Below are 24,820 nucleotides of genomic sequence, written 5' to 3' on the forward strand. Positions count from 1 at the left end.
CCCACAACAGGGAATCAAAGGCTTCACTCAAGCCCCCCCAAACCCGACTCCTGGCCAAATCTCCTGCAGGAGATTGGGCCCCCCAGCCCTGTGGCTCGCCCTCAAGGACACTTCCAGTAGGTAATGACACTTCCTTCCCTTGCAGCCTTAACTCAGCCCCGACTCCAGCTTGCGGCAGCGCGGGCCACTTGAAGTCCACACCAGTGGCTACGCCGTGCACCCCCCGGAGGCTGAGCCTGGCTGAATCGTTCACAAACGTCCGGGAGTCCACCACCACCATGAGCACATCACTAGGGCTGGTGTGGCTGCTGAAGGAGAGGGGCATCTCGGCGGCCGTGTACGACCCCCAGAGCTGGGACAGGGCGGCCCGGGGCTCAATGCTGCACTCCTACGCGCCCAGGATGGCCGTAATCCCCTCCACCCCACCCAACTCGCCCATGCAGACGCCCACCGCGTCCCCACCCTCCTTCGAGTTCAAGTGCACGAGCCCCCCCTACGACAACTTCCTCGCCTCCAAGCCGGCCAGCTCCATCCTGCGGGACGTGCGGGAGAAGAAGAGCTTCCGCAGCAGCGAGAGCCAGACCGACGTGTCCGTCTCCAACCTCAACCTCGTGGACAAAGTCAGGAGGTTCGGCGTGGCCAGAGCAGTGACCTCGGGGCGGGCCCACGTCCCCACGCTGACCGAGGACCAGGGACCGCTCCTCTGTGGGGGCCCGGGCCCCACCCACGCCATGGTCCCTGAGGGCCTGCCTCTCGGGTGCCCCACAGTCACCAGTGCCATCGGCGGGCTGCAGCTCAGCAGTGGCATCCGGCGGAATCGTAGCTTCCCCACCATGGTGGGCTCCAGCATGCAGATGAAAGCCCCGGTAACTCTCACTTCGGGCATCCTGATGGGTGCTAAGCTCCCCAAACAGACTAGCTTACGGTGAGGAGAGGGGGAGGGGAGCGTGGCCCCACACTCTTCCCTCGCCAACCTATCCTCCCCCCCCCTCTGTTGCACTCTGTCCCCATCACTGTCCGTCCCCTCCTGAGCTCCACACATCAGCCTCGTGCCTAAGGGGGTGGAGAGTGGGGACTACTCTGTTAAAAAAAAAAAAAGAAACAAAACGCAACATGTACATAGGACTCGGGCACCTCGCCCCTGCCCCACCTCCTCGGGTCCGCAAGGCACCCCTGCCCTGTCCATCCAGAACCTTGCCTGGATGGAGGCGCCTTTCTTCCGTCTACTTTCCTCTTGAGAAACGCAGAAACTCCCCATGTGTTCTTATCCCATGGATAGGAAGCCAGGGAGTTGTGGGGCTGACTGCTCCCCTGGTACACTCAAGGTCATAGTGCATTGCCGCCTCATTTTCCCTGGCCTTGGCCACACCATGCTTGACCACCTGCCGTTGATGTCACCTTGCACCGTGGGAGAGATGTTCTTCCGTGGTGAGGAGGAGGGGCAGCCCGGCTTCTCCCAGAGCCGCCCCGCTCTGCTCCCGGTGGACAAGCATGTCCCTGCTGAGCCGTCAGCTCAGGCGTGTGACGGGGGCCGGGGGGGGGGGGGGCGCCTGCAGCAGCCCACCGTGCAGTCTGCGTCGCCACTCGTTTCTTCTCTGTGTGTCCACACGCAGGGAGGTCACGGTACTGGCCAGCATGCGTTCTCTCCGTGGTTTTGTGATATCAAGGAAACGTATCCTAAATCCCCCGCCCCACTCCAGGGCCCTGGTGTTACAACACGATTGATTTAAGAGCAGAGCCCAAGACAGCTTTTCTGGTAAGAAGAGAAGGAGTAGCAGCAGGGACCAGCTGAGGGAAGGACCACACGGATGGTTAACAACAAACCCACGCAAGGTGGGGAGGAGACAGGAAGCTCTGGCCTCCTTACTCAGCTCCCCCGGCCAGTGTGGCTAGCCCTGGCGTGGTCTTGCCTCCACTGTGCACATGTTTCCTCTGGCTTTGGATGGGGGGGGTCACAATCAGGTGTTTCCTTTCTGCCAACGTCCCCTCCCCTCCAGCAGCCCTATTGCCCCCTGTGCCACTCCCTGCGCTGAGGGAAAGATGGAGGTGCTGGTGGACCACAAACCACGGGCGAGCCAGGTAGCCCTGGCCTCCTGTCATTGTCACTGATGTTGTCTTGAATTTTTATTTATTATTCGCGTGTGCTGTTTTTCTGTCGTTGTTTTATGATTTTTTTAAACACCCTCTTGCCTTCCAGCTCTGGTCACTGTGGGCCTGTGGCCTTGCAATCCAAGAAGAGATTTCTTTCTTTGAATCAGCACTGCATTGTGTGCCATGGGGTCCCGTGACCGGATTCTTAGAGAAGGAACACATCCTCTTAAGCCAGTGAGATTGTCACTTTGTGTCCCCACCCCCCTGATGTGTCCTGCCGTTGAGTGGGGACATTGTATGTCCGCTAAGCATACTGTGAGAGAAGGCCCCAGGAAGCCAGCTTCAGGCCACGATTTCAAACTTAATTTATTCTCCAAACACAAGAGTAGGGTTTTTCTTTGTTTTTGTTTTTTTTTTAAAGATTATGTCCTCAGCTGTCCCCACTGTCATATGCTCACTGCAAGGAACTCGGCTCCCTCTATTTGAATGTATTTCGGAGCAGCAGGTGGAATGACAAAAGAATGTGAAAACCAGGCACTGAATGGACCACTCCACATAGCATGGCCGCGGCCAGAACTACCAGCCAGTGTGAATGCAGACCCGGCGGCCCAGAGGCCGTGGTGTTTAGCATGGGCGACAAGCACAACGAGAGAGCGCGTTGTGCGACCACTCCCAGGAAGAGTGTGGTGATGCATCCGACATCCACAACAGAAGTTTATTCACTGATGAGAACCAATAAAATAAATGATGGAAATCATGTTGGTATTGTGATTGGTGGTTTGCTAGCTTCCGTTCAAGAAGAAAGCTTGGAGGGAAAAGGAATGTAAGAGTACATTCGGAACCAGATCTGTGTGGTCGGAACAGGATCTCCTTTGCACCGCTGTGTCCTCCACCATATGTGAAAGCCCACTGGGAGAACACACCAGGGGTCTTTAAGAAGTCTGTGGCCAGTGCATGTCACAAGAACACTGTGCATGAATTTAAAGCAAAAGCAAAACAAAACAAAAACAAAAACAACCCTGTGAACCCAAATGGACTTAGATCAAAAACCCTCCTTTTTCCATGAACTTTGAGAAGTCTGCTTTGAACAGGTCCCCCACAGAAAGTCACCAGCCCCAGTCTGTTACCAAAGAACCCATAGACGGACAGCTTCCCGTCTGTGCACATCTGGGGAGTCTCTCCCAGACGCATGTTGTCCAGTTGTCTTCCATAATACAGAGGCGGAGGTCGACCAGATGGGCACTCGTAGCAACATGAAATGATGCAAAGCCAACACAATGGTAGGTTGTGCCACAGTTTGGGAGTGGAGTGACAGGCACACCACTTGGTTCTCTTTAGGGGACGCCGTGGTTTTTTTAACCTCTGAAATAGAAACAGTAAATTGTCACATAGCTAATTCCACCCAAGCTGTGTCCCTCCCCAAGTGTAATTGAAGTGAAGGCGGGGAGTCCTGCACAAGAGTAAGCCAGAACTATGCCCGGTGAGAAGAATGATGATGGCCCCAAGTGGGACAATACGGGCTTTGCAGAGAACTTAGGGCTGTCCGGGGAGAGGGGTGGGAAGGCGATTGAGCAGAGGGAGCAAAGCCCTTGGTGTGCTGGAGGGGCAAAGAGAAGAAGGCTCCTGGGGGTACTTGCTGGAGGGATAAAAGGAGTGCCACCACGGAGCTCACCAAATAGTCTGTGGGGTCCTCATGCTATCCTGGAGATCTGGGGCATGAGGCATGTGGGGAGGAAGAGCCATGCTGAATTCACACCTCAGCTGGACGCTCTACAAAAGAATTCCTGTTGAGACAGATAAAAATGAAGCCAAAATTTTTGTGTGCTGAAGCTCAGCGTAACCTGCGGAAAGGACTTTCCATCGCCACTAGGGGGCGCCTGGAGACTGCAGAAGACCTGAAGGTATGGTCCAGGAGGCAGCTCAGGTGGGTGTGTGCGCGTTAGTCCAGATCTTCCAGTTGCCGCCCCTAAACCTCAACCCACCCACCACCACCACCACAGGTGGTCTTCTGGTGCGCAAGGAGTTTGTGTGGGGTTCGAAGCGGCAGGCCAGGCTCTACCACTCCGGAGCATTGCAGTGCTTCCACAACAGCCCCAGGATGCTGGACCCCCAAGAACGTCTTTGATCATGGGGTAGTCCTTCCATTCCACTCTCATCTTCAGAGGGCTTGAGTGGCTCCCTCATTCGGGTCTTGGGTCCCTATGCTGGCAGCTCCAGACTCAGGCCCAGCCCCTTGGAAAGCTGGCAAGGCCTGTGAAATGGTTCTGATATAGTTGTGAGTTCCTGCATGGGGGTGGGAGGGTGGGGATCAGGGGTGGCCCCTTGGGGGAAGTCGTGGAGGCATGGTCCTAGTTCTCCAGGGACCCGCACGGGACTTGGGGTCTGGAGGAAGAGGAGACCAGCATACAGACCCTGTGACCACACTCAAGAAACACAGGGAAGTGTTTTAAACGTAGTTAGCAAAACATTTTCTGTATCTTTGTTGCATGCGTCCCTTCTTTTAAAATCAACCCACTCCCTTTTTAATGTTTTAATTATTATTATGTTCTTACAGTGTTGTTCTTGCCTATTTTCTGGAAACAGCAGAGAGCCGCTGCCAGCATGTTCTGCTTGTCCCGCGTGCTGCAGCCTGCGCCCTGTGACGCCAACGCACAGCGCTGCAAAGGCGGACCATGTGCCACGTGAAGGGCAGACGCCCAAGGTTCAGGCTGACCTGCAACAACCTTGGGGTGGGAGGTGGGACAGGATCGGGGAGAGCTGCTCCTTGCAGGAAGGGGAAGCAAGAGAGGGCTGGGGACCTCCAGGAGCAGGATACCCCCACCCCCAGGAGGGTTCCGGGAGCTGCCTAGCTGGCTGCTGGTGAGAGGTGGCCCTGACTACGGCAGATAATTCAGAGCAGGAACAGACCCAAACACAGCACTCTGATGCTTTCAGAACCCAGAGGAAGTGAACAAGGTCACAATTCTTTGTGCCTTTTTAAGCAATAATTTGAAGATACTGGAGCAAAATAATAGTCAAGAAGCAAGGAAAAAGGAGGGGTGGGTTTTGTTTGCTTTTTGTTTTTACTGGAAAAGATAGGTTTACAGAGAGGAGGAGAGATGGAAAGATCTTCTATTAGTTCAGTCCCCAAATGGCAGCAACAGCCAGAGCTGAAATGAGCTGATCTTAAGCCAGGAGCCTCCTCTGGGTCTTTCACATGGGTGCAGGGTCCCTAGGCTTAGGGCCGTACTCCACTGCTTTCTCAGGCCACAAGCAGGTAGCTGGATGGAAAGTGGAGCAACCAGCGCCCATATGGGATGCTGGTGCTTGCAGGTGGAGGATTAGTCCATTGAGCCATGGTGCCGGCCTCAACGAACAGGGTACAGTTGTTAAAGAACCTAGAAGGAATATCTTTCTCCCATCTGAGACCGGCAGTGCAAAGGTGCCATCTGCACTTGGCAGGCTGGATAACAGTCTGCTCCCAATAGTGGACACAGGTGTCACCTCCACATTTGGGGAAAGCTGATCCTGTGTGCTATCAGGCTGCCAGTCAGGTGGAGCCCTGGGCTGTCTCCAGTCAGGGCAGACCACGTGTCCCCCATCCGGGAGTCTGAGCCATCAAATCGAGAGCCATCGCAGGGCTGGCAGACAATGGTGGGTGTGTCCGCCTAGCAGGGAATTCACCCCAGAGAGTGCCACGGGCTCCGCCACCAAGTTACTGCATGAGTGTGGCCCACAGTGTGGGCGTGGGGCTGTTTGTTGGCCGAGAGTGGTAGCTATCCCTCTTTCCGGCTTCTGAATTCTAGCGGAGATGTTTTGAGCCGCTTTCATGGGCAGCGCTGAGAGGGCCATGGTTGGGGCGCAGGTCCTACACTAGAGAGGTTCTTGGAGAGAAGGGTGAGGGTGGGAAGGGACGAGGTGGAGCAGGCCATGGCTTTCTGACAGCATGGGAGTTCCTAGGCCGCCTGGAAGCCGTGTGGCTGCAGGAGTGTGACGTGGTCCACGCAGAGGGGCTGAGAAGATCCAGGTCCTGATGGTATGGTATCCAGGGATACTGCCGTGTGAGGGTGGCTGGGCTGATCCAGCGGTGGCGTTGATAGTACTACGGGAGAACAGGGCTTTGCTCCCTGCCTCCTTTTCCCACGCAGGAAGTTCCAGCAGGTTCTGCCAACACCCCCTGCCTTTCAGTGCCCTGCTCTGCAGCCACGGCATCCAGGCTGAGTCTCCCAGCTCCTTCTCTGCCAGACACATGCTCTGTGTCCCCGCCTCTGGAAGTGCCGAAAACATCGGAGCCATCATGAGATGTGTGTGCACGGCCGGCCTCTGCCCTGAGCTGGAGTTTGCTCTGGGGGAGCAGAGTCAGGATGGGCTTACAGGCTTGGGGGCAGTTTCCTAAGCCCAGGCACCTGGGCTCTTTATGCAGTGTCCTGCACCCCCCCCCCAAACAGAGGGCCAACAGGTGGACTGGCCCCAGGCTGTGCGCAGCATGGACCCACTGCGAGACACAGTGGGGCTCCCAGCCCAGACTGGCTGAACCAGGATTGAATTGGTAGAGGTTCCACTGGTCCAGGGCCCTCAAGTGCTCTAATGTGTAACTCTTGCTAGCTGGGGGCATGCGGGCAATGGAGGGACCAGAACTTCTGTGCTATGGGGTCATGGAACAACCATGTGTGTGCCAGACCCTCACTTGGGCCTGCTCACTGCAAGGCCAAGAGAACCCCCAAAGAAACCCCCCTATATGGGGAAGGTGACATTGAAGGCAAAGGTGGCCATACTGGGACCTGGGCCCTTTGACTGGCTCTATTATCTGCAGCATGAACACAGAGCCCACACCTGGACCCCACATTTCTTAAGAATGTTCTGGAACTGTCCGTCGTGGGGACCTGTCCCTGGGCACCAGATACCCAGCTTCCCACATCAGCACACACAGACTGAGGAAGCAATCACTTTAATAGCATCATGACACCTTGGGATAGGGAGTCACAGGCGAAGGAAATATGGGTCTTCCATTTGCACAATTTTGAGGCTGGCGGGGCGGTTGTGGGTGGGGGCGGGTAAGAGAGAGGGCACTCACTGGACAATTTACAGACTTTCCCACATTGAGAACTTAATGCCTAGGGTTGCAAAATGCCAAGACACCGAAATAAGAGTGTGGCTGTTTTCTCATCCCGTGCCTTCCAGGTCAGGCGGCTGTTTCCTGTCGGGCTGAGGGCGACCACCTGCTCCTACGAGGGGTATTCATACTCCTCGGCACTGCGCCGGCCAAAATCCATCCAGCCCATGTAGTCCCGGTCACTTATCCTATGGCTGGGATCCAGGCTCTGCAGGTTCTTGATGGCAGAGATGCGGCCAGCAGGAGCTACGAGGGGTGGGGAGGAAGGCACAGGGCCGTGTGAGCTGAGAACGGTGCCAGCTGCATGTGTGAGGGGGACTCTGGGAAACTGGGCAATATCACACACACACACACACACACACACACACACCCCTTACAGGTAGGAAGATCTCAAGCATGCAGAAATGCAGGACTGAGTAACTGCACAGAGGGCAGTAGTTGCTGGTGCGAGAGATGTTATATTTTCAAAGTGGTTCTGTGGGCTCCTCTGCCCAGTTCCGCACATGGGGTGAGGTGCCCGAATGTTTCATTGCCTCGCTACCCCCCGAGGCGGGTACCTCTCAGCAAATCCCCCAGCAACAGCCAGCTGACCAGCAAGCAGCCTCAGTTGCTGCCGGGGATGCTGTGGGCAGCCGTGGGCACTGCATTTACCACACCCTTGCCTGTCTCTCCTGACATGCCCGGGGATGGCACTGGCTTACCAATCAGTCATTTGTGGCCCGAGACAAGAGGGCCAGGCCAGTCTCCTTTAGACTAAATCCCAGAATGGCCTGGGGTGTGGAGTGGCTTCTGGGTCCTCCGGAGAGCTCAGGGCTTAGATAGGCTCTCAGTGGTGCTGCTGTCTTTGTACAAGATACATAAAAGCTATCCACTCTTCCCCAGCCCTGGCTTACACACACACACTACGGGCATACTAATACAGAGCGAGGCTGCTCTGAAACAACACAGGTCTAGCATTGAGCTTTGGGCACAAAAGCCACAAGGCCCCTACATGCCTTCCCAATGCCCTATGCTAGAACCTGCAGCTACTCCTCTGGGCACTGAGCAGTCTGCAGACAGTTCCCAGTGAAACACCTCCCCTCAAGCACTGCTAAAGAGTGTGTTGCCTTGTTTAGGACCTTCAAGCGTAACAGCCCAGACCAAAGGCCATCTGAAAATGCGCAGATTCCTCAAAGAGACTATGCAATAATGAAGTGCGAAAATGGTCACTCCAGATTCACAGGCGCTAAACCAAAGTGTGTGACCGTTTTCTGGCTAGCACACGCTTCAGATATGGACAGCTCCATTGCCCAGGGCCTGCCATGCCCATCTGGGTTGGTTTGGCAGCATGGACTGGGGGCATAGAGAGAAGGGCTGTTGGGAAGAGGGACCGAGCATCACTTTGCAGGATCTGTGCTGTAGTTACTGGCTCTACTGCTTTGTGGCTCCTTCCTGAGGCTGGGGAGAAGGGTCCTGGATCCGGGAGGCTCATGGCTCTGTGAGAACCCTAGGCTATTTCAGACTGCTAGTAGATGCAACTCCCATGGGGGGGGGGCAGCTACTGAATTACTTGACAATCTGCAGGAACCCAAAAGACTTTCGGATTTTCCCTGTTATCTAAGGATTTCCTTAGGAGGGCAGAGAACGTAGTGACTGGTGGGGGAGGGGGTGTAGAAGGGTTAGTTTCTCAGAGATGAAAAAAGTATAGCAAACGGTCAGAAAGTTTTATAGTCTCACATACTGAAATATTGTGTTGTACCTCCAAAATGTGGATGCTTAGTATCTGTTCATTAAAACAGTGTTAAAAGTCCTTAAGACAATAGAAAAACTAGCTTGATCTTAGCACTGCAGACTGTATGTGTAATGAGTTGTTATACTATGCCCCTTAAACACGTACACACCCAAGGGTCATACCAGCTCCACCTGCAGAGGAGTCTCGGGGAGTTTCTGGGGAACCGAGCCCCTCACTGTCTTCCTCTCTGGTCAAGCCGTGAATTAAGGTTCACATCCATCACGGGCTGGCTAGGAGAGCAGCTCGAGGGCCACCCTTGCCTCCCCACAAACGTGTTGGATGTTGCCAGGGTCCAGCTCTGCTGGTGCGGGTTGGCCCACTGCCCCACAGCCCAGTTTACCATCAGTATCCTTGAAGATGAAGCTGCCAGGAAAAAAAAAAGGCTGCCAAGTCCAAAAATGGGGTTCATAAGGACAGTGAGAGCTAGGTGAGCCTCTCTCTCTGAACCCCATAATGAGCTGGAAAGGGCCGGAGGACCCCAGCCTCGTCTTCTCTTTGCAGATGGGACAGTCAGGTCCCTGGAGGCGACAGGAGCAGCTCAGCAGGGCAGCTGCTGACTCAATCTGCTCCCGGAGACGAACCTGAAGCTCAGGGAACTGGGACTCCTTCCTCTCCTGCTGCTGTGGGGACCACCTTTCCAGCCGCAACACGCCTACAACCCCTCCTGGGGCAACACTGGCAGTCATTGCCAAGGGCAACTCAGGCCTGCAACGACCCTGCTCCCCTGGGGCACACGAGTGGAAAGGGACAGTTAAGGGACACGGACTGCTGCCCACTCTGGACCTCTCCCAGCATTGGTCATTTCCTGCTAGAAGGTCTCTAGTGTCGGGAGCAGGGTGGCTTTCCAAGCACACTGCATGTATAGCAGAGGGATTTAGTATATCTGGGAGCCCTGTGTGTGTGTGTGTGTGTGTGTATGGCAGGGGGAGGTGTTCTGTTATTACACCTGAATGTCTACCCAAGGCAGACTTAAATGGTAGCACTGTGCAAAGGTTAGCTCAGAGAGATGTTACAGCCCGTTAGCTTTCCTTGCTATGAAAGCTTCCGCGTTCCCTCTGCTTGCTGCCAAGGCTGTCCAGAAAGCCACAGGGTGCTCTGTGGTGTAACTTGGGGAGTGAACAGTGGGCAAGGGAGGGGACCTGTCAGTTGAACTCATCTTTTGCTCCCTCCTGACTTACACTGGGAGCCAGGAGCAGGTGCAGTGGGTGGGATCCTTACCTCTCCTGGCCTGCTGGATGTACCTGGCCAGCAGAGCACCCAGGTGTGCTCGGGACTCGCCTGCATCGGTCTTCTGCACAGCCCTCACGTGCCTCCGGGGTGCCTCCTCTGCCCGCTGCACCCCAGAACTGGCGGGATCATCAGGGGGCACAGCCTGCGTCAGCATGCTGGCTGCCAGCACCGCCATCAGCACGTACAGGCTCACGCTGCTATTCATGGCTGCGAAGAGCAAAGGGCGGTGAGGCAGGGGTGGGGAGGTGTGAAGGCTGGCCATCCAAGAGCGGACACTGCCCCACACCAAGGCCGGCCGGGAGCAGAGCTCCAACTCAGGGATGACACCCGGATGACTTCTCTCTTTCCCTAAAGTTGGAGGGAGTGTTTGTAGAGCCACTCTCTTCCGAGAAAGCACAAAGGAAAAGAGCATCCAAATACCCACAGGGGAAGATTTCCGTGAGAGAAATGAGACCCTTGAAGCAAGCCTTTCCCGATGGCTGTGAAGCTTTCAATACGGAGAAAAGACAGGTACCCTCTAAAACACTGGACCAAGCAAAGGCCATATGCACCAAGCATCCCCAAGCTGTGGGAACTGGCACTAAACCTAGGCAAGGTCTGAAACATCCAAGAGTAACCATTCAGCTCTCACTGCATTTAGATTCCCTAGCAGAACAAAATACCGGAGCACTTTACCCCGGAAACTGCATTTCTCCCCATCAGTCCCTTGTATTTAGAACACACATTTAAACAGTAAAACTGCTTGGTGTTCTATCTGGCAAGATTGCAAAGTGCGCCGGACACCGGATAACCGACCAGGGAATCCCAGCGTGCGCCCAACTCCTGGCACCCGGCTCTCACAGCATCGCCCGTAGAAGGGAAGGGCGCGGAAGCGCGCGCCCGGGTCCCCAAGGCAGCTCAGCCCTCCCAACCCGGGGGCTGAGATCTTGTGCTCTGTCGGAGGAAAGACGCATAAAACAGAAAACAAACAAACAAAAACCGGAAAGAGGTGCGAAACCAAGAACCCGGACACCTACAGGTCCGCGGGCGAGGTGGGTGCTTACCTGGGGTTGAGCGCGTAGCACACAGGGTCAGCGAGTGCCGCGGAGCAGCCCAGCGCCCCAGCCAAGTTCAGGGTAGGCGGGCGACGGATGCTTCTTAAATAGCCCCCGCCTGGCGCGGTGGGCCAGTCATTTGTTTGCCCAGTGCTGACGCACGCCTCCGGCTGCACGTGCCTAGGGGACAGCCTGGGGTGACAAACGACTGAAGTGGTCCTGGGGGAGAAGGGACCAGCCCCCAGTCCCAGCCCGCCCCCGTAAACCCTCTCCCAGTCGTCCTAGACAGCTCTGTTGGCTCTGTCTCGGGGAGCTTCCTCCCTGTGCCGGGTCCAGCCCTTTCTTGCTTTGCGCTTTTTCGCGTGGTGCTGTCCTACTGGGAAAGCCTTGGATTGCTAGCTTTCTTCCAGGGTGGGGAAGCGGGTGGCGTTTAGTCGGCTTTGGGGACTGCTCGTGCCAGCCCGAGACAACTGGAGTGGGGGATAGGGGTCTCTAGACAGAACTGGAGGTCAGCATGGGGTCATTCTGAATTGGGGGAGGATTCAAGGCTCTGCAGGATGGACACCAACCTGGGCGAACTGGGAGTAGAATCAGGGTCTCTACTTCGTTCTCAGAGCGAAGCAAAGCCCCTGGAATGCCACTTCTCCCCGCTTCTCTCCCATTCCCCCACCACAAACACCCAAAGATCCCCGGGCGATGGAAGGGCTCCGACCACAGCTACACCCTGTCTCGGGGGTCTCTCTTTACGCGGCTGTAAAATGGGTCTGGCTTTTCTCTGAGGATTCCAAGTTGGGAAAGAGGGGACCAGTCGTCAGCCGACCGCAGCGCCCCATGCTCCTCTTCACCAACCAGCGGCGCCAGCGAGTTTCCCAGGAACTTGCTTTCTTACCGGGCTCCCACCCGGTTACCCCTCAAACCCTCTCTAGGCAGGCGCATCGGGGGATCCCACCTCCCCTCCCTGGGTGCTCATGCACTGGCTCCCCTCGCCCAGTCCCTGCCTCCATCTCTCGCCAACCCAGACAAGTGAGACGGCATTGTTGCCCACTTTCGCAGTAGCCCCCTTTCGCGGCTGGCAAAGGAGACCCAAGGAAGGGCAGTGCGGTACAGGGGTCCTGCGGCAGGCACTTCCAGGCGAGGGGACCCTGTCTCCTTGTACCTCCCACCTCTTCTTCCTCCTTTAACTTGGGCGTGAACAGAAATAGCTGGAAGGGTTTCTTTTTAACACTGACCTCTGTGCTTAGCTCAGAAATTTCTGGGGTGCAGCAGGGATTATGGGGTCACTTCAGTAGGCATCTGGTGAGGGTCATTGAGGTTGGGGTGGGGTGGAGACTGGCCACCCTTCCAATTCTGTGCCAGCCAGCCGGGCTTCTTTAAGGCAGCAATCTGGAAAATTCAATGCAGACTCAATGGTGATTTTCCCACAGGGTAGTTCAGTTGGAGAAACTGGCTTTTATCTGTGCCATTAGCAGAGGAGTGCCACTCTCTGAACCTTCTGACTCCTTTGATGGGCATCTACGGGATGTTTCCTTCACCCAGGCTCTGGGGATACAGCAGAGCTGTTGAAAAACAAGCCGAAAACCAAGTCCACAAATACTGTCAGGCGTGTTTGAGACAGAGACTCTTCAAAGCAAAGGAAGGAGGTTAGAGTTTCGGAAAAAATGAGTTTGATGGTGTTGTGAGAGGTGTGGCAAAGGTAGAGAGAAGTGAGGGTGGGAGGGCAGCAGGTCTCAGGGTCTCCCCATATTAAGACTAACATGCCATTATGAAACCTGTTCATTATTATGGGGCCGTTCACACAGCTCCCCCACCAAACAGGTGTTCATCAGGGAAAATTGCAAGAACCACCCCAGCCACGCAGGGGACTGCCTCTCCTGTTCTCACCCAGGTAGAGAGGCAATCCCCCATTACTGAGAGTCCCCACCTGGCGCCCTGACCTCCCCTGAGGTATGTGGCAGGTCCCCGCCTTCGTATTGAGGGCTTGGACACACAGGGAATCTTGTCCAGACGTTGAAATGGACTGGGAGTCATGGTGGCAGGAACACCATGAGGACGCCAACTGGACGCCACTTCTGGTTGTGATGGAAGGGATGTAAAGAGAACTGTTCAGAGTTGGGGAGAAGCTTTCCCGAGTCCCCAAAGCAGATGGGATCATTTCAAAAGCAGGATGCTTCTTCAGTTATGAGCAGAACAATCTGGTTCGGGGTCCAGGGTAGCAGCTGGTGCACCTGCACTGAATAGCAGAGGGCCTGGGTTCGAGTCTTGGTCGCTCCACTTCTGATCCAGTTTTCTGCTCATGTGTACCCTGACAGGCAGCGGGTGATGGCTCAAATCATCGGGTCCCTGCCGCTCACACAGGAGACCCAGACTGAGTCCCCAGCACCTGTCTTTGGGTTGGCCCAGCCTGGCTGCAAAGTGAACTGGGCTATGGGAGATCTCTTCGTGTCTCTTTCTGCCTTTCAACAAATGGAGATGAATAATTCTAAAAAGAAAAATAAGACTTGGTAGGATGTGGGTGGGTGGGAGGCTCATGCCAGAGTCTCCTAATTTGTTATTCATGGGATATAAACATGTTACAATGATCTCCATTTAGTGGCGGTCAATAGGCTGATTGCTGTGATTAGAAATGTACTGGCATGAAAGATTCTATTTTGGATCTGGAGGGTTTTTTCCCCCCCAGAACAGGTTTAGAAAGGCCATTATTTGCCCTGGAACATTTTATAGGCCCCCACACAGACAGTGTCACCAGCCATTATCAGGAACGATGTGACTGAAAGGAGGCAAGGAGCTGTCATCACTCTGAACAGCGCTGTTCCTTTTCCTCACGATGAAGTTCCCGGGATATCAGAACCTCCTTCCTGGATGTCAGGGATTTCTCAGAGAGGGAGGAAATGGGATGGGGAGAAGATGATGAAGTGGGAGCGGTGAGCAGGCTCTGGCATGGACTCGGTCCCTTGGGGTCTCCATGACACTCCTCCCAGATCATGCGCCCTGAACACTGGACTACGTGAGGCAGGGAGGAGAGCTGGAGCATTTTGCCCACCAACCCTCCCATGCCTGGTTGAGGGCTTCTCCAGGGGATATTACTGCCCCCTTTTCTTCCTGACCAGCCTTGGGCACAGGAGAAACAAAGGGTGGCGGTGTGAATCACTACGGTGGGGAGCTGTGGATGGGACAGTGACTGTGACCATGTCTTAGTTCAGGCCACAAACAGGGTGGCTTCAACACACTGATTTCTAATAAGAACAGATACTACACTTGATCTTAGCCAAAAGGCCGAGAAGCGATAACACATTGATTTCTTACAGAGAAAGACTGAGAAGGCCACAGCTCAGCTGCTGGCAAGGCTGGGAATCCTGCTCTGAAGCGTTCCTTCTGGCTGCATCCCCACAGGGCACTGAGATAGAGAGGTGAGGAAACCAACAGCCAGTCCACAGTGGAGGGGATCACACTGCTTCCCGGCTGGGCTCAGTCCAGGCTTTGTCTCCAGATAAGAAGGCATTCTGAAGAGACACACAAGAGTGAGCAGAGAAGAAGGTATATGCAAAGGCAAAGGACCAGGACACACATGGGAGGGCCACACTGAGGAAAAGTGATGCCAGGTGCCAAGTTAGAGGTTTTCGTTTTATAGGACAAGGGTGCTCCCTGGGGCTGATTGTGACTGTTCAGAAGAGATGAGGTTTAAGGCAGGGTTTGAGGACCACCCATCTCTGTGCTGCTGTTGGAAATCTGACCAGTGTCACGGCATCAGGTGTATGTGGCCCTGGAAAGGAAGCCTCAGAATGGCAAGTCTTCCCAATGGCTGAAACAGCTCCTGTTGAAGCCAGGAGACCGAAGATGGGTCTCCCACGTGGGTGCAAAGACCCAAGCACCGAAGCCCTCTTCTGCTGCTTTTCTATGCATTTTAGTGGGGGGTGAGGGGTTGGATTGGAAATGGAACAGCTGGATTTCCTGAATCATAGGTGGTGGCTTAATGTTGCTGTGCCACCATGATGGTACAGACAAGGTGATTTTTAGCACCGTATCACTTAGCCCAGGCTACAACCGTCTCCTCATGAATGGAAGGCAGGAATGAGGAGAGGTAAGCGTGCAGCCGAGTCATCTCCATACAGAATGAGCCTGCCTTAGGATCTTCAAATAGATACTCAAACACCAGGAGCAACTGTTGCTGGGGAAACCAGTGGCTGGTGTCCTCAGGCCTGTGTATCCTGTAGCTCCTTTTCCTAGGCAGAGGGGCAGTAGCTGCAGCTGGGGAACAGTCTGGGAGTCGTTGTGGTCCTGCAAATTGAGCTGCCCATGGAGCTTAGGTTGCCTGGCAGTGGAGGGCAAGTCCTTGTCCCCAGGAATGGCCCCAACTTCCAGCGCCCAAGTACCACTCACAGTGCCCACTTCCTCTTCTGTGTGCTAGCTTTGGAGCGATGCTGTGCCAGGTCAACTGCGTTGGAGATGGCTGAGGGGCGCCAAGTGTACACAATTCCAACTCTAAAAGGTACATGCGGGTGTGCGGTGAGAATGAATCCGCCCCCTCATCCCTGCTTCTTCACCACCCACAGGTAAGGACTACTTTTATGTTTTTTAGTAAGTCTTTGGAAGACAGCCCAGGGACATTCAAGATCATCAAACAAGAGTCAGACACAGCTAGAGACACCCAGGGGCTCCAACTAGAAGCACACGATACACAATATCCTCTACCTTTTCACTTAAAATGAGAGGGTCCTTCAAAAATGTTGTGTGAAGTAGAAATAAAAGATACATTTATTCCCTTGCAATAAAATAAAATCCATAATTATGAGGAGTCTTTAAAATGTTCGTGAAAAATATTATGCAAAACTATGTGTGGGTTTTAATTTTTTTTTGCACCAAAACAAACGTATCTTTCCATTACATTTCCCATGATCTTTTAGAATGACCAGCATATGAAGTGCCGGTGTGGTGGTGCAGTAAGCTAATCCTCCACCTAGGGTACCAGCATCCCATATGGGTGCTGGTTTGAGTCCAGGCTGTTTCACTTCTGATCCAGCTCCTGCCTTATGACCTGGGAAGTCAGCGGAGGATGGTTCAAGTCCTTGGCCCCCCGGCACCCACATAGGAGACCAGAAAGAAGTTCCTGGCTCCTGGCTTTGGATCTGCTCAGCTCAGACCATTTCAGCTTTTTGGGGAGTGAATCAATGGCTGGATGACTTCTCTTTCTCTCCTCTCTGTAAATCTGCTTTCAAATAAAAGTAAATAAATCTTTTAAAAATTGTTCTTAAATGTAGCCAAGATCAGTTTACATTATTTATATTGTTAGCATAATTCTGCCTCATTATCTTTGGAATAATTCACGGTTAATGCTTTAATTCCTGTAGCCAGTACTCTGTCCAGAGAAGTATAAATTGCTTCCCAATATTTTCCAATCAAGAACCTGTGCTCCTTGAATACACACCATTTCCCCCATGGGCAAGTTTACCTATGGGGTGAATTTCTGGAAGTAGAACTAAATACACAGAAAACTTTGATCAATATTACCAAGTTACCCTCTGTGGAAATGATTCCAAAATATCACATTGATCTTGTATATGACAACACCTCAGCTCCAGCTGCCCAGGAGCATCCCAAGCCAAGTCTAATAGCTGAGCTAACGCAGAGCTGGCTGATCGACTCTTTGAGTTGCAGTGCTATTGGGATTTCTGTAGTCAGTGCATGGGGGAGCCAAGGCTGAGCAGTACTTTTCAGTGAGACTGGAAATTCCAAGAAAAAAACCCAAAGTGCAAGCCACGATTCTCATTTGAGGATCAGAGTCTCTTTCTCCTCCCAACCCTTAAGCTCCAGAAACTTACATAAGATACACAACCTGGCAGATAAAACCAACTTCTCACTCCTCTGCAAGTGCTGGGTACTCCCTGGGCACAGCACCCAGAAGTTTCTCCACTCAGCTGCAGACTGTATGTTGCCAGACGTTTCTGGGGTGAGTCACTGGAGTAGGAAAGCAATCCCTTCCCTTCAGTCATCATCCCAGAAGCTGGGAAAATACATGCACGCACCCTTCCTCTCCAAGCTGTCAATGTTTAGCAGCCCATCGCACATGCTTCAGGTACGAGCTATTCCTAAACTAACTTTTACTGTTATGGTAAAGTTCCTGCTGTCCAAATCCAAATGCTGCAATGCCCTGATGGGGCTTGCGTGTCCTTCTGATCCTCAAATGAGAACTGTGGCTTGCATTTTGGGTTTCTGTCTTGGGTTTTGTACCCTCCAGAAATCACACCTAAGACCAAGACCTCGACACAGGTGGTATATTTGGGAGAGCTGAGGCCATAGGAAGTTAGTCAAGGAAGAGGAGACGATCAATAAGGTGTAGGTTGATGAACGGGTTCCTGCTGGAAAACACTGGGGCTCATTCTTGCAAGGCCTCTTTGAGAAGCAAGATAGGAATTGTCTCAATGCATTATTTCTTATAGATAGTATCTTTTACTGCTTAATAGTTACTGTAGTAGGTGCAAATGTTAATATGAAAGCCATCAGCCTATGCTTCAATAATTCCATGACACTGCACGTGAATCCAGGTGGGTCATGGAACATGGGATTAAAGGCTAACTGTCTCCTTCCAAGACCCTCTTAGGTTCATAGCCTACAAAATCTATGAGCATCTCCCTTGTTTTTCTGGGACACTCAGATCATGGAGTACAGATAATTTTCCCTAGAGAAATATTCAAGAAACATATTCTTGGAGGCCAGCTCAGTGTCTCAATTGGCTAATCCTCTACCTATCAGCACAAGTACCTCATACAGATGTCAGTCCGTGTCCTGGCTGCTGCACTTCCAATTCAGCTCCCTGCTTACGTCCTGGAAAAGCAGTGGAGGATGATCTAAAACCTCAGGACCCTGCACCTGCATGAGAGACTCAGAAGAAGCTCAGGTTGGTTCCTGGCTTTGGGTTGGCTCAGCTCTGGCTGTTGCAGCCATTTGGAGAGTAAACCCAAGAGCTCAAGGCTTGAAAACAAGTCCTCAGCAAGGTGGTGTTAGATGGTGGGCCTTGGAGAGGTGGGACCTGGAGGGTGGTCACTGGAGGTGCTGCCCTCCAAAGAGACTAAGGTCATTCTTGTGGGACCCCTGAGATTGCTTTCAAGAGAAAGAGTTCATTAGGACAGCCTGAGCTGGACCCCAGGATTGCTCTCTGGCTCCCCATTTCAGCCAGGGATCTCTGAGGGGTGGTGTTGTCCAGGGGACCCTCACCTGAGCCAGCGCCGTGCTGTTTGGACTTTCAGTCTCTGAAACTGCAAGCTAAATAGATCCTTTCTTTGTGAGTTCCAGGCCAGGTGTCTCACTACAGCAGGGGCAAAAAAAAGATGATGGGCAGAGGTCAAAAAGCCTGTTGGGGTGTCCAGTCTTACAAGCCCATCCTAAGGCCCCTGAGCTGTTCCACCTCTCACTTCCTTTGCAGAAAGCAGTGGCTTCATTGGGGATAAAAAAAAGGGGGGGGGGAACAATGCTAAAAGATCAAGTTCACTAAGCTGTCACATTGTAGAGGTTTTTTTGGGCTTATTGCAGATAACCCCCTTGTATAACAAAATGCTAATTTTAAAGAGAAATGATGGTTGCAGAAAGCAGGAGGGAAAATGTAGCCATTTCTTGGCAACCCTAACTGCCGCAAGAGGTGCCAGGCTGCTAAAGGCATACGCGTGTGCTGTACACACAGTGAGAAAATCAGAAACCAGGAGTTGGGTTTGTTCTTCCACCCAAAGCCCTGGCACTTACAAGGCAATCTGCTTTCTTGGGAGGGTACAGATGGGCCTAAGGGAGTCATCCAGAAAAGCTGTTGCCGGTTCCTCAGATATAAAAGTGCTTCTTTTCTTTTCACCCATGGATATTTGCTTTCTTGCTTAAAAAGGACTGAGCCATTTTAGGTGGTGTGAGCAAGCCTGCACAGGGAACAGGCAGGCAACAATTAATGCAAACACAATTAAGGCAAACCATTAATGGAACACACGCTCTCCGCAGGTTGACCGAATGTATTGGCCCCTGGGACTCTTGGCTCAAGTCTTCTCTCGGGTGGGAGGAGCCTGATCGGCCAAGTAGTAGTTTCATGAAAAATCCTCAATCAATGACTAGGGGGAACTGGACAATTACCCAGCTCTCTGATTCCTGGGGTCAGTCACATTGAGGCTATGCTCACCACTGGGATTCAATGCCAGCAGCCCTCAACGGTGATGGACTTAGCCATGAGCCCTCTGTTGGTCTTGCCTGCTCTGTCTCACTTCTTCATTTCCACTCCCAGGTTTCTTGGGCTCTCCTTAGTCTTTGCTGAGGATCAGCTTCTGGTTAAACCCAAATGGTAATAGCTGGGCTTGCAGTTTCCCTCCATGTGTGTCACGTACTGGAGTTAAAAATAATCCTCATGCCTATTAATCCTTTCCATAGGCAATACGTTTCTTGCAGGCCTGGTAACTAACAGACCCACACAATCCCAGGGTGCTATGGTAATGGCAGTGAAAGGGGGGAGGTGTTTGGCTTTGAAGGATCTACTGCTCCCAGAAGCCAAGTGCTATTACATTGGTGGCAATATCAGGGCTCTTCTTGGCAAATTGTAGAAGCTGGAAAAGTGTCCACGGAGTGTTTCATGGTCCCCAATGTTCCCACAAGACTGCTCTCTGCCCTGCATTCCACACCTTCATCCTTCTTGTGGGATACCAAATCACAGGACAACTCCTGTGTACGTTTTCTCCAACGATGAATTGCTGAGTTTAGACCTATTAATCCTTAGAGTCCACCAATTCTCAACTTCAACATCAGCAAGGGAAGCTTTTGGAAAACTGAGTTGGGAGCCACAGCTTACACTTATTACACCACAGCCTCTGGAGATGGGATCAGGGAAGCTTCCTAACAAGCCGCTGGAATGTCTTGGGCTTCCCAAAGCCCGTCTGAGTACTGCATTAGGAAGTGATCCCAGGTAAGAGAAGTGACAAGACAGGATAGGAACAAGAACGGCCAAGGAAGGTATGGTCCCAGAGACCCGCAGAAGGTGGCACTCCATGGGAGCCTAAGTTTTCCTACTGCTGCACCTCCCAGTTATTAGCCGAGGGCTGCACCGGGGCAGGGCAGGTAGGTCAATTCCTTGGCTCTCTTGATTCTCAGTAAGAGCAAGCCAAGGGACTCTAGTAGCTTGAGCCATAGCCCTCCAGATGGAAGCCCAGAGCAATACTTACAGGAAGCTAGTTGTATCTGAGGGGAAGGAGAGAAACACAAGGGACCTGAAAGCATCTAGGCAGGACACAGTGTCCATTAGAGCAGGTGGTTTTTATGCAAGAGCAGGATACTGGACTGGAGCTCACAGTGTAGGGTGGGATGCTGAAAGCAGACAGACTTCAATTGCACACTCCCAGATGGGCTTGGCACTAAAACCAGCTTCTCTGGAGATCTTCCAGACACTGAGATGTGTAAGTATGTGTCATCCTTCTTTCCAGTTGTGTGGCAGGTAACCTTTGTGTTTACATACATGCCTGGCAGTGTTAGAATGAGCATAATGGGTCTAAATTCACAACGTGTCCTTTCTCTGCTCGAAGGGAAGGAGGAACCCAGGGCTTATGGCCAAGTTCTGCTCCCCTGCTCAGATGCTACCAAGGGCATCCCAAGGCCCTACAGGTCTCCAAATGGAGAGGCCAGTTGTGTTGATTTCAACCATGAGAGAGGGAGACTTCCCAGGCTGCTATGTCTACGCAGCTGTCTTGGTGTCCAACACTGGGGTGTTCCTGGGAAAGCCAGATTTACTGTTATTTCTTTTGAGTGGGAGAGAAAATCTTCCTATGCAAAATAAGTGACTCGCTGATCTGTTATGAAAAAGAAAAAAGTGGGTCTGAAAGGGGAAGGAGGGAGGCCTTCTTTTATTCAGACGCATGTTGTGGTGAAGATGTTATTTTTGCATAACAAATCATCCCAGAACTAGCCTGTACAGGAGCAATCCCTCCAGCAGTGACCTCTACATTCTCCTGAGCCAACAGTTTTCAACACCTGCGCAGTGAGGTCCTAACATCTAATCACCTCTCACAGACACCAACTATTGGTGTCATCGCTGAAAAGCATGTTTTTGGAATGTTGGGGTTTCCTGAGTCTTTTAAGCAAATTCCCTAGAAATTGGAAAAGAAGCCAACATCAAAAGCTGTGCTTCTAGGGCTGGCTCAGAGAAATAAACTCTCCCTTTGCCTACATCGTTCCAACTTTAAAGAAGTTAAATGTGCAGAAAGCTGGTTTTAGGGAGCCTGACTCTCTCATGGTTTTTTTTTTTTAAAGCTTGAGGGTTGGGCAGAACACATGGCTTGCTGGTCATCTACAGTTTCTCCCTGGGGACTGCCTTTTCTGGTTTCCAAGAAAGTCCAAGAGCAGTCTCTTTCCCCTCTGGTTTTTGGGGCAGTGACATTCATAGCAATCACTGAATTGGAGAAAGTTGACCCTCAGCTGACGTCAGCCCCCGCAGAAAAGGGTGTCTGTGTAGGAGAGGTTATACTCTGCCAGCTGAGTGTGTGTTCAGCAATTAGTTTGATTCTATGGTAAGTGTGTTTGAATTGTGGTCCACATTACAAAACGAGGCTAACAAGCAGATCAAGAGTGAGGCAACTTTCAAGTGCTCTTGAAGTTGTCAAAATGAGAACAGCAATTATAAGCAAATCCTTTAGATACACTTTATGTCCTCTAATTACTTATGTGTGTGTGTATACACAGAGATAATAAATCTTTAGCTGGCTAGCTAAAGATATAGCTGTACAATTTATGTCTAGCATAGTTTGTCAACTCTAAGATGTATTAATGTTTTACACTTTAATATTTCTGAAACAAATGTTATGTGCTCTGAATTTTACAGTATGGGGCCTATGTGGTCCATGTCCATCACTGCTGGCAATTGGCCTTTCTTGCTCTTACTGATATCACTTCAATTGAGTGTTATTTTATTTGTTCATATTGATATTATTTCAATAATATGCTACATCTATATGAAGTATATTAACTTTATATGCTTTTTACAATGCCTTTAGAAAGATTGCACTACAATTTGGAACTGAAATGAGACATTGTTTTTCACAGAGAAGGATCTAGAAACATCAGTGAAACCTAGGAATGCCATCAATAAGTAAACACTCATTACTGGAGAACATGATTTCAATCCCATATTTTCTTGGCAAACAACAATCAAACTGCTTTATATATGTCATTACAAGTAAGACATCCACAAGCAGAGAGAACTCAGTTTTTTATCTTGAGATCCTTGGGAAACAATTACCCAGCTCCCCCTAGGCCATGAGTATGAAGGCAGGAGACACTGCCATATTCCTTAGGTGAAAGAAATGGCAAGAGTCAACAACGGGTGGGTGCGATGGATTTATGCATCATGTACAATGCTTACTAAGAAATTGTTTAGTTAGCAACCTTTTTTCCTTCAATGTTCCTGAAACAATGGTACATCTTATGGTCAATATTTTAGAGTCTATGAAACATGGCTTATTGAAAATGACATGGAACTAGCTCATTAGCAGAGTGCTAGTATTACTGCAAAGTGCATTCGTATGGTTCCTAGTACATAATAGGCAGCCTTCCTCCAACCAGGCCAAACCCAAACAGAACACTATACCTCACCTGTTCTTTGATACCTTTTGTAACCAATCATAAAACCTAGACAGAACACATAAAGCAAATGTTTTCAGCACAAGACAGCAGGCGGTGCAAGATTCTGATTCGTTAGAAAAGGGAAGCCAGATTGAGTGTATGTGTAGGAGGACATTGTATTGGAAGGTCAGGGAGCACAGGATGGCAGTTCATTGGACAGTATTTGCATGAGAACAACCAAATGGCTAGGAGAGATAATTTGTATAAGTTGAGTAAACAGCATGTAAATGAGAACACCTGGTGGAATATACAAAACAGAAGGAATTCCAATCAAGAGTATGGAAACAGTTGATGGGTTTTGCTAATGAGCTCAATACTTCCTCCCTTCTCCCATACAGACTCTCAGTGTATAAAGTCTGATGCCCCTAATAAACTTCGGCTTTGACCATCAGTCAGGATCCTCACGTGTTATTATCGGCTCCGTGCACCAAGTCCATCGCTGTGGGACAGCGACATGTGTGCAAAGAAAACTCAGTTGCCATGCAAAGACCTAAGTCCAGATTCTAGAAATTGGAAAGTGCTGGGGCACAGGAGTGTTTTCACATCCTGCAAAGCCAGAGTTCAGAGATTCACCGCGCACCATGGGCATTTGTTCAGTTGAGGATTTTAAGGAGCCACACATCAGGAAGGGCCCACTCTAACAGGTCATACCTCCAGCACTACACACAGAAGATAAACAGATGTGCCCTCACAAAGCCTAAACACAGCATGAGAAGATAAAAATGTTCTACTAGTAATTTAACCACAGTCAGAGTGGAACCTAATAGTCTGTAGAGGGAACACAGTAAAGCCCAGACTTCTTCAATGTCCAGCAAATAAGGCAGGAAGACGAGATCTATGACCAACAGAAGAAGCATTAAGCGGAAATGTTCTCTGAAGTAACCCAGGCATTGGAGTTAGCAGCAAGGACTTTACAACAGTAATGTGTAGTACAAGTATGTTCAAGGTTTTAAAAGATCGACAGCATGGGTGAATAGATGGGCAGGGAAATCAGTATGTTTAAGGTTATATATTTTTTTAAGTTTGATAGAGTGAGCACACACCTGAGTAATCCGGAAATGGAAACAATAGAAATACAAAGTCACAGTAACTGAGTTTCTTCAGTTCCTGGGACCCGGGATGTGAGCAGCTGGAGTGCCTGGATCCGAGTGCCTCTGCTTTCAGAGCCTTGTCTCATGAGTAAAGTCAGGGCTGCTGTGAGAATCAGAGCACCTGTCCCAGATGAAGTACTATTTTCCAAAACATAATTTCCTTGAGTTCATCCCAGAACTAACACAGCACAGCATCTTCCCTTCTTTGTCACCTAGACCTTCCTGTCGCATCAAACAGCAGATTTAGATAACTTAAAGGTTTTAGGAGCTGAATGAGGGAAAGAAAAAAGCAATGGCTAACCATCCATGAAAACTTTACCTACAGTCTTAAAACTTGTTCAACGTCTCATTTTCCTCTGTTGGGGAAGAAATGTGAGATTGAAATTAGTTGAGTTTGGCTGGTAAGGAAAAGGGAGATGGTACAAAGGGAAAAAGACAGAAAATCTATCATCAAAATGTGGTCCTAGCCCTCCTATTGTTTTTAAATTAAAGTTCAATTTTGAGAGGACTCCCTGTTTAAAATATGTGGTTCTGTTTTTCCCAATCGTCAGAGTAGACTATTTTTCCTAGGTGCATGCTTCCATTTTTATCCATTTCTTTATTTCCTGACCTTGAGTGATCCTTCTGCTTCTTGAAACTAAAGTTAGTCACATTGTTTATGCCACTCGTGATCTGAAAATGATAAGTGAGACTCCATTGTAGCTGTGAGGGTTAATAAAATAATATTAGGCTGCTTTGTCAAACCTTAATATAGTTACTGACTGCTGAGCCAGGCAGACATATTAGTTTAAAGGAAAAAGAGGGATGCATCAGTATTTCTCAGCTGAAACAGAAATCTTCAGAATAAATGAAGTAAACCATCCAGGCAGGTGTGGATGTACCC

At 51.0% G+C, this 24,820-nt stretch overlaps 2 protein-coding genes and 1 pseudogene across 4 annotated transcripts in view; 1 reads left to right on the forward strand and 2 right to left on the reverse strand.

Moving 5' to 3' along the window:
- The window catches only part of TRAK1 (trafficking kinesin protein 1), an 85,739-nt gene extending 82,891 nt beyond the window's left edge, over positions 1 to 2,848 (forward strand). For all 3 annotated transcript variants that reach the window (XM_040994295.1, XM_040994297.1, XM_040994294.1), the window contains one exon: positions 146 to 2,848. In XM_040994295.1, coding sequence (XP_040850229.1) covers positions 146 to 929 — 784 coding nt within the window. In that variant the 3' untranslated portion in view covers positions 930 to 2,848. The remainder of the gene's footprint in view (positions 1 to 145) is intronic.
- Positions 2,849 to 7,052: 4,204 nt separating this feature from the next.
- Positions 7,053 to 11,827, reverse strand: CCK (cholecystokinin). The gene is made up of 3 exons (XM_040994937.1): positions 11,228 to 11,827; positions 10,173 to 10,391; positions 7,053 to 7,429 (listed from the first exon to the last, which is right to left on the reverse strand). The coding sequence occupies exons 2-3, from the start codon at positions 10,387 to 10,389 to the stop codon at positions 7,296 to 7,298; spliced, it is 351 nt and encodes a 116-aa protein (XP_040850871.1). The 5' UTR covers positions 10,390 to 10,391; positions 11,228 to 11,827; the 3' UTR covers positions 7,053 to 7,295.
- A 2,598-nt stretch (positions 11,828 to 14,425) lies between these two features.
- On the reverse strand, positions 14,426 to 14,503 carry LOC121166178 (annotated as a pseudogene).
- Positions 14,504 to 24,820: the final 10,317 nt, after the last annotated feature.

The sequence above is a fragment of the Ochotona curzoniae genome, unplaced genomic scaffold (assembly GCF_017591425.1).
Source record: "Ochotona curzoniae isolate NIBS_2020 unplaced genomic scaffold, NIBS_Ocur_1.0 contig_908, whole genome shotgun sequence".
Classification (NCBI taxonomy): domain Eukaryota; kingdom Metazoa; phylum Chordata; class Mammalia; order Lagomorpha; family Ochotonidae; genus Ochotona; species Ochotona curzoniae.

Bases quoted from the DNA above. Each gene is read 5' to 3' on its own strand.
- CCK (XM_040994937.1), bottom strand. From the start codon at position 10,389: ATGAATAGCAGCGTGAGCCTGTACGTGCTGATGGCGGTGCTGGCAGCC. The intron at 7,430-10,172 runs GTAAGGATCCCA...CACCCCTCGTAG, and splicing joins CATCCAGCAGGCCAGGAGAG to CTCCTGCTGGCCGCATCTCT.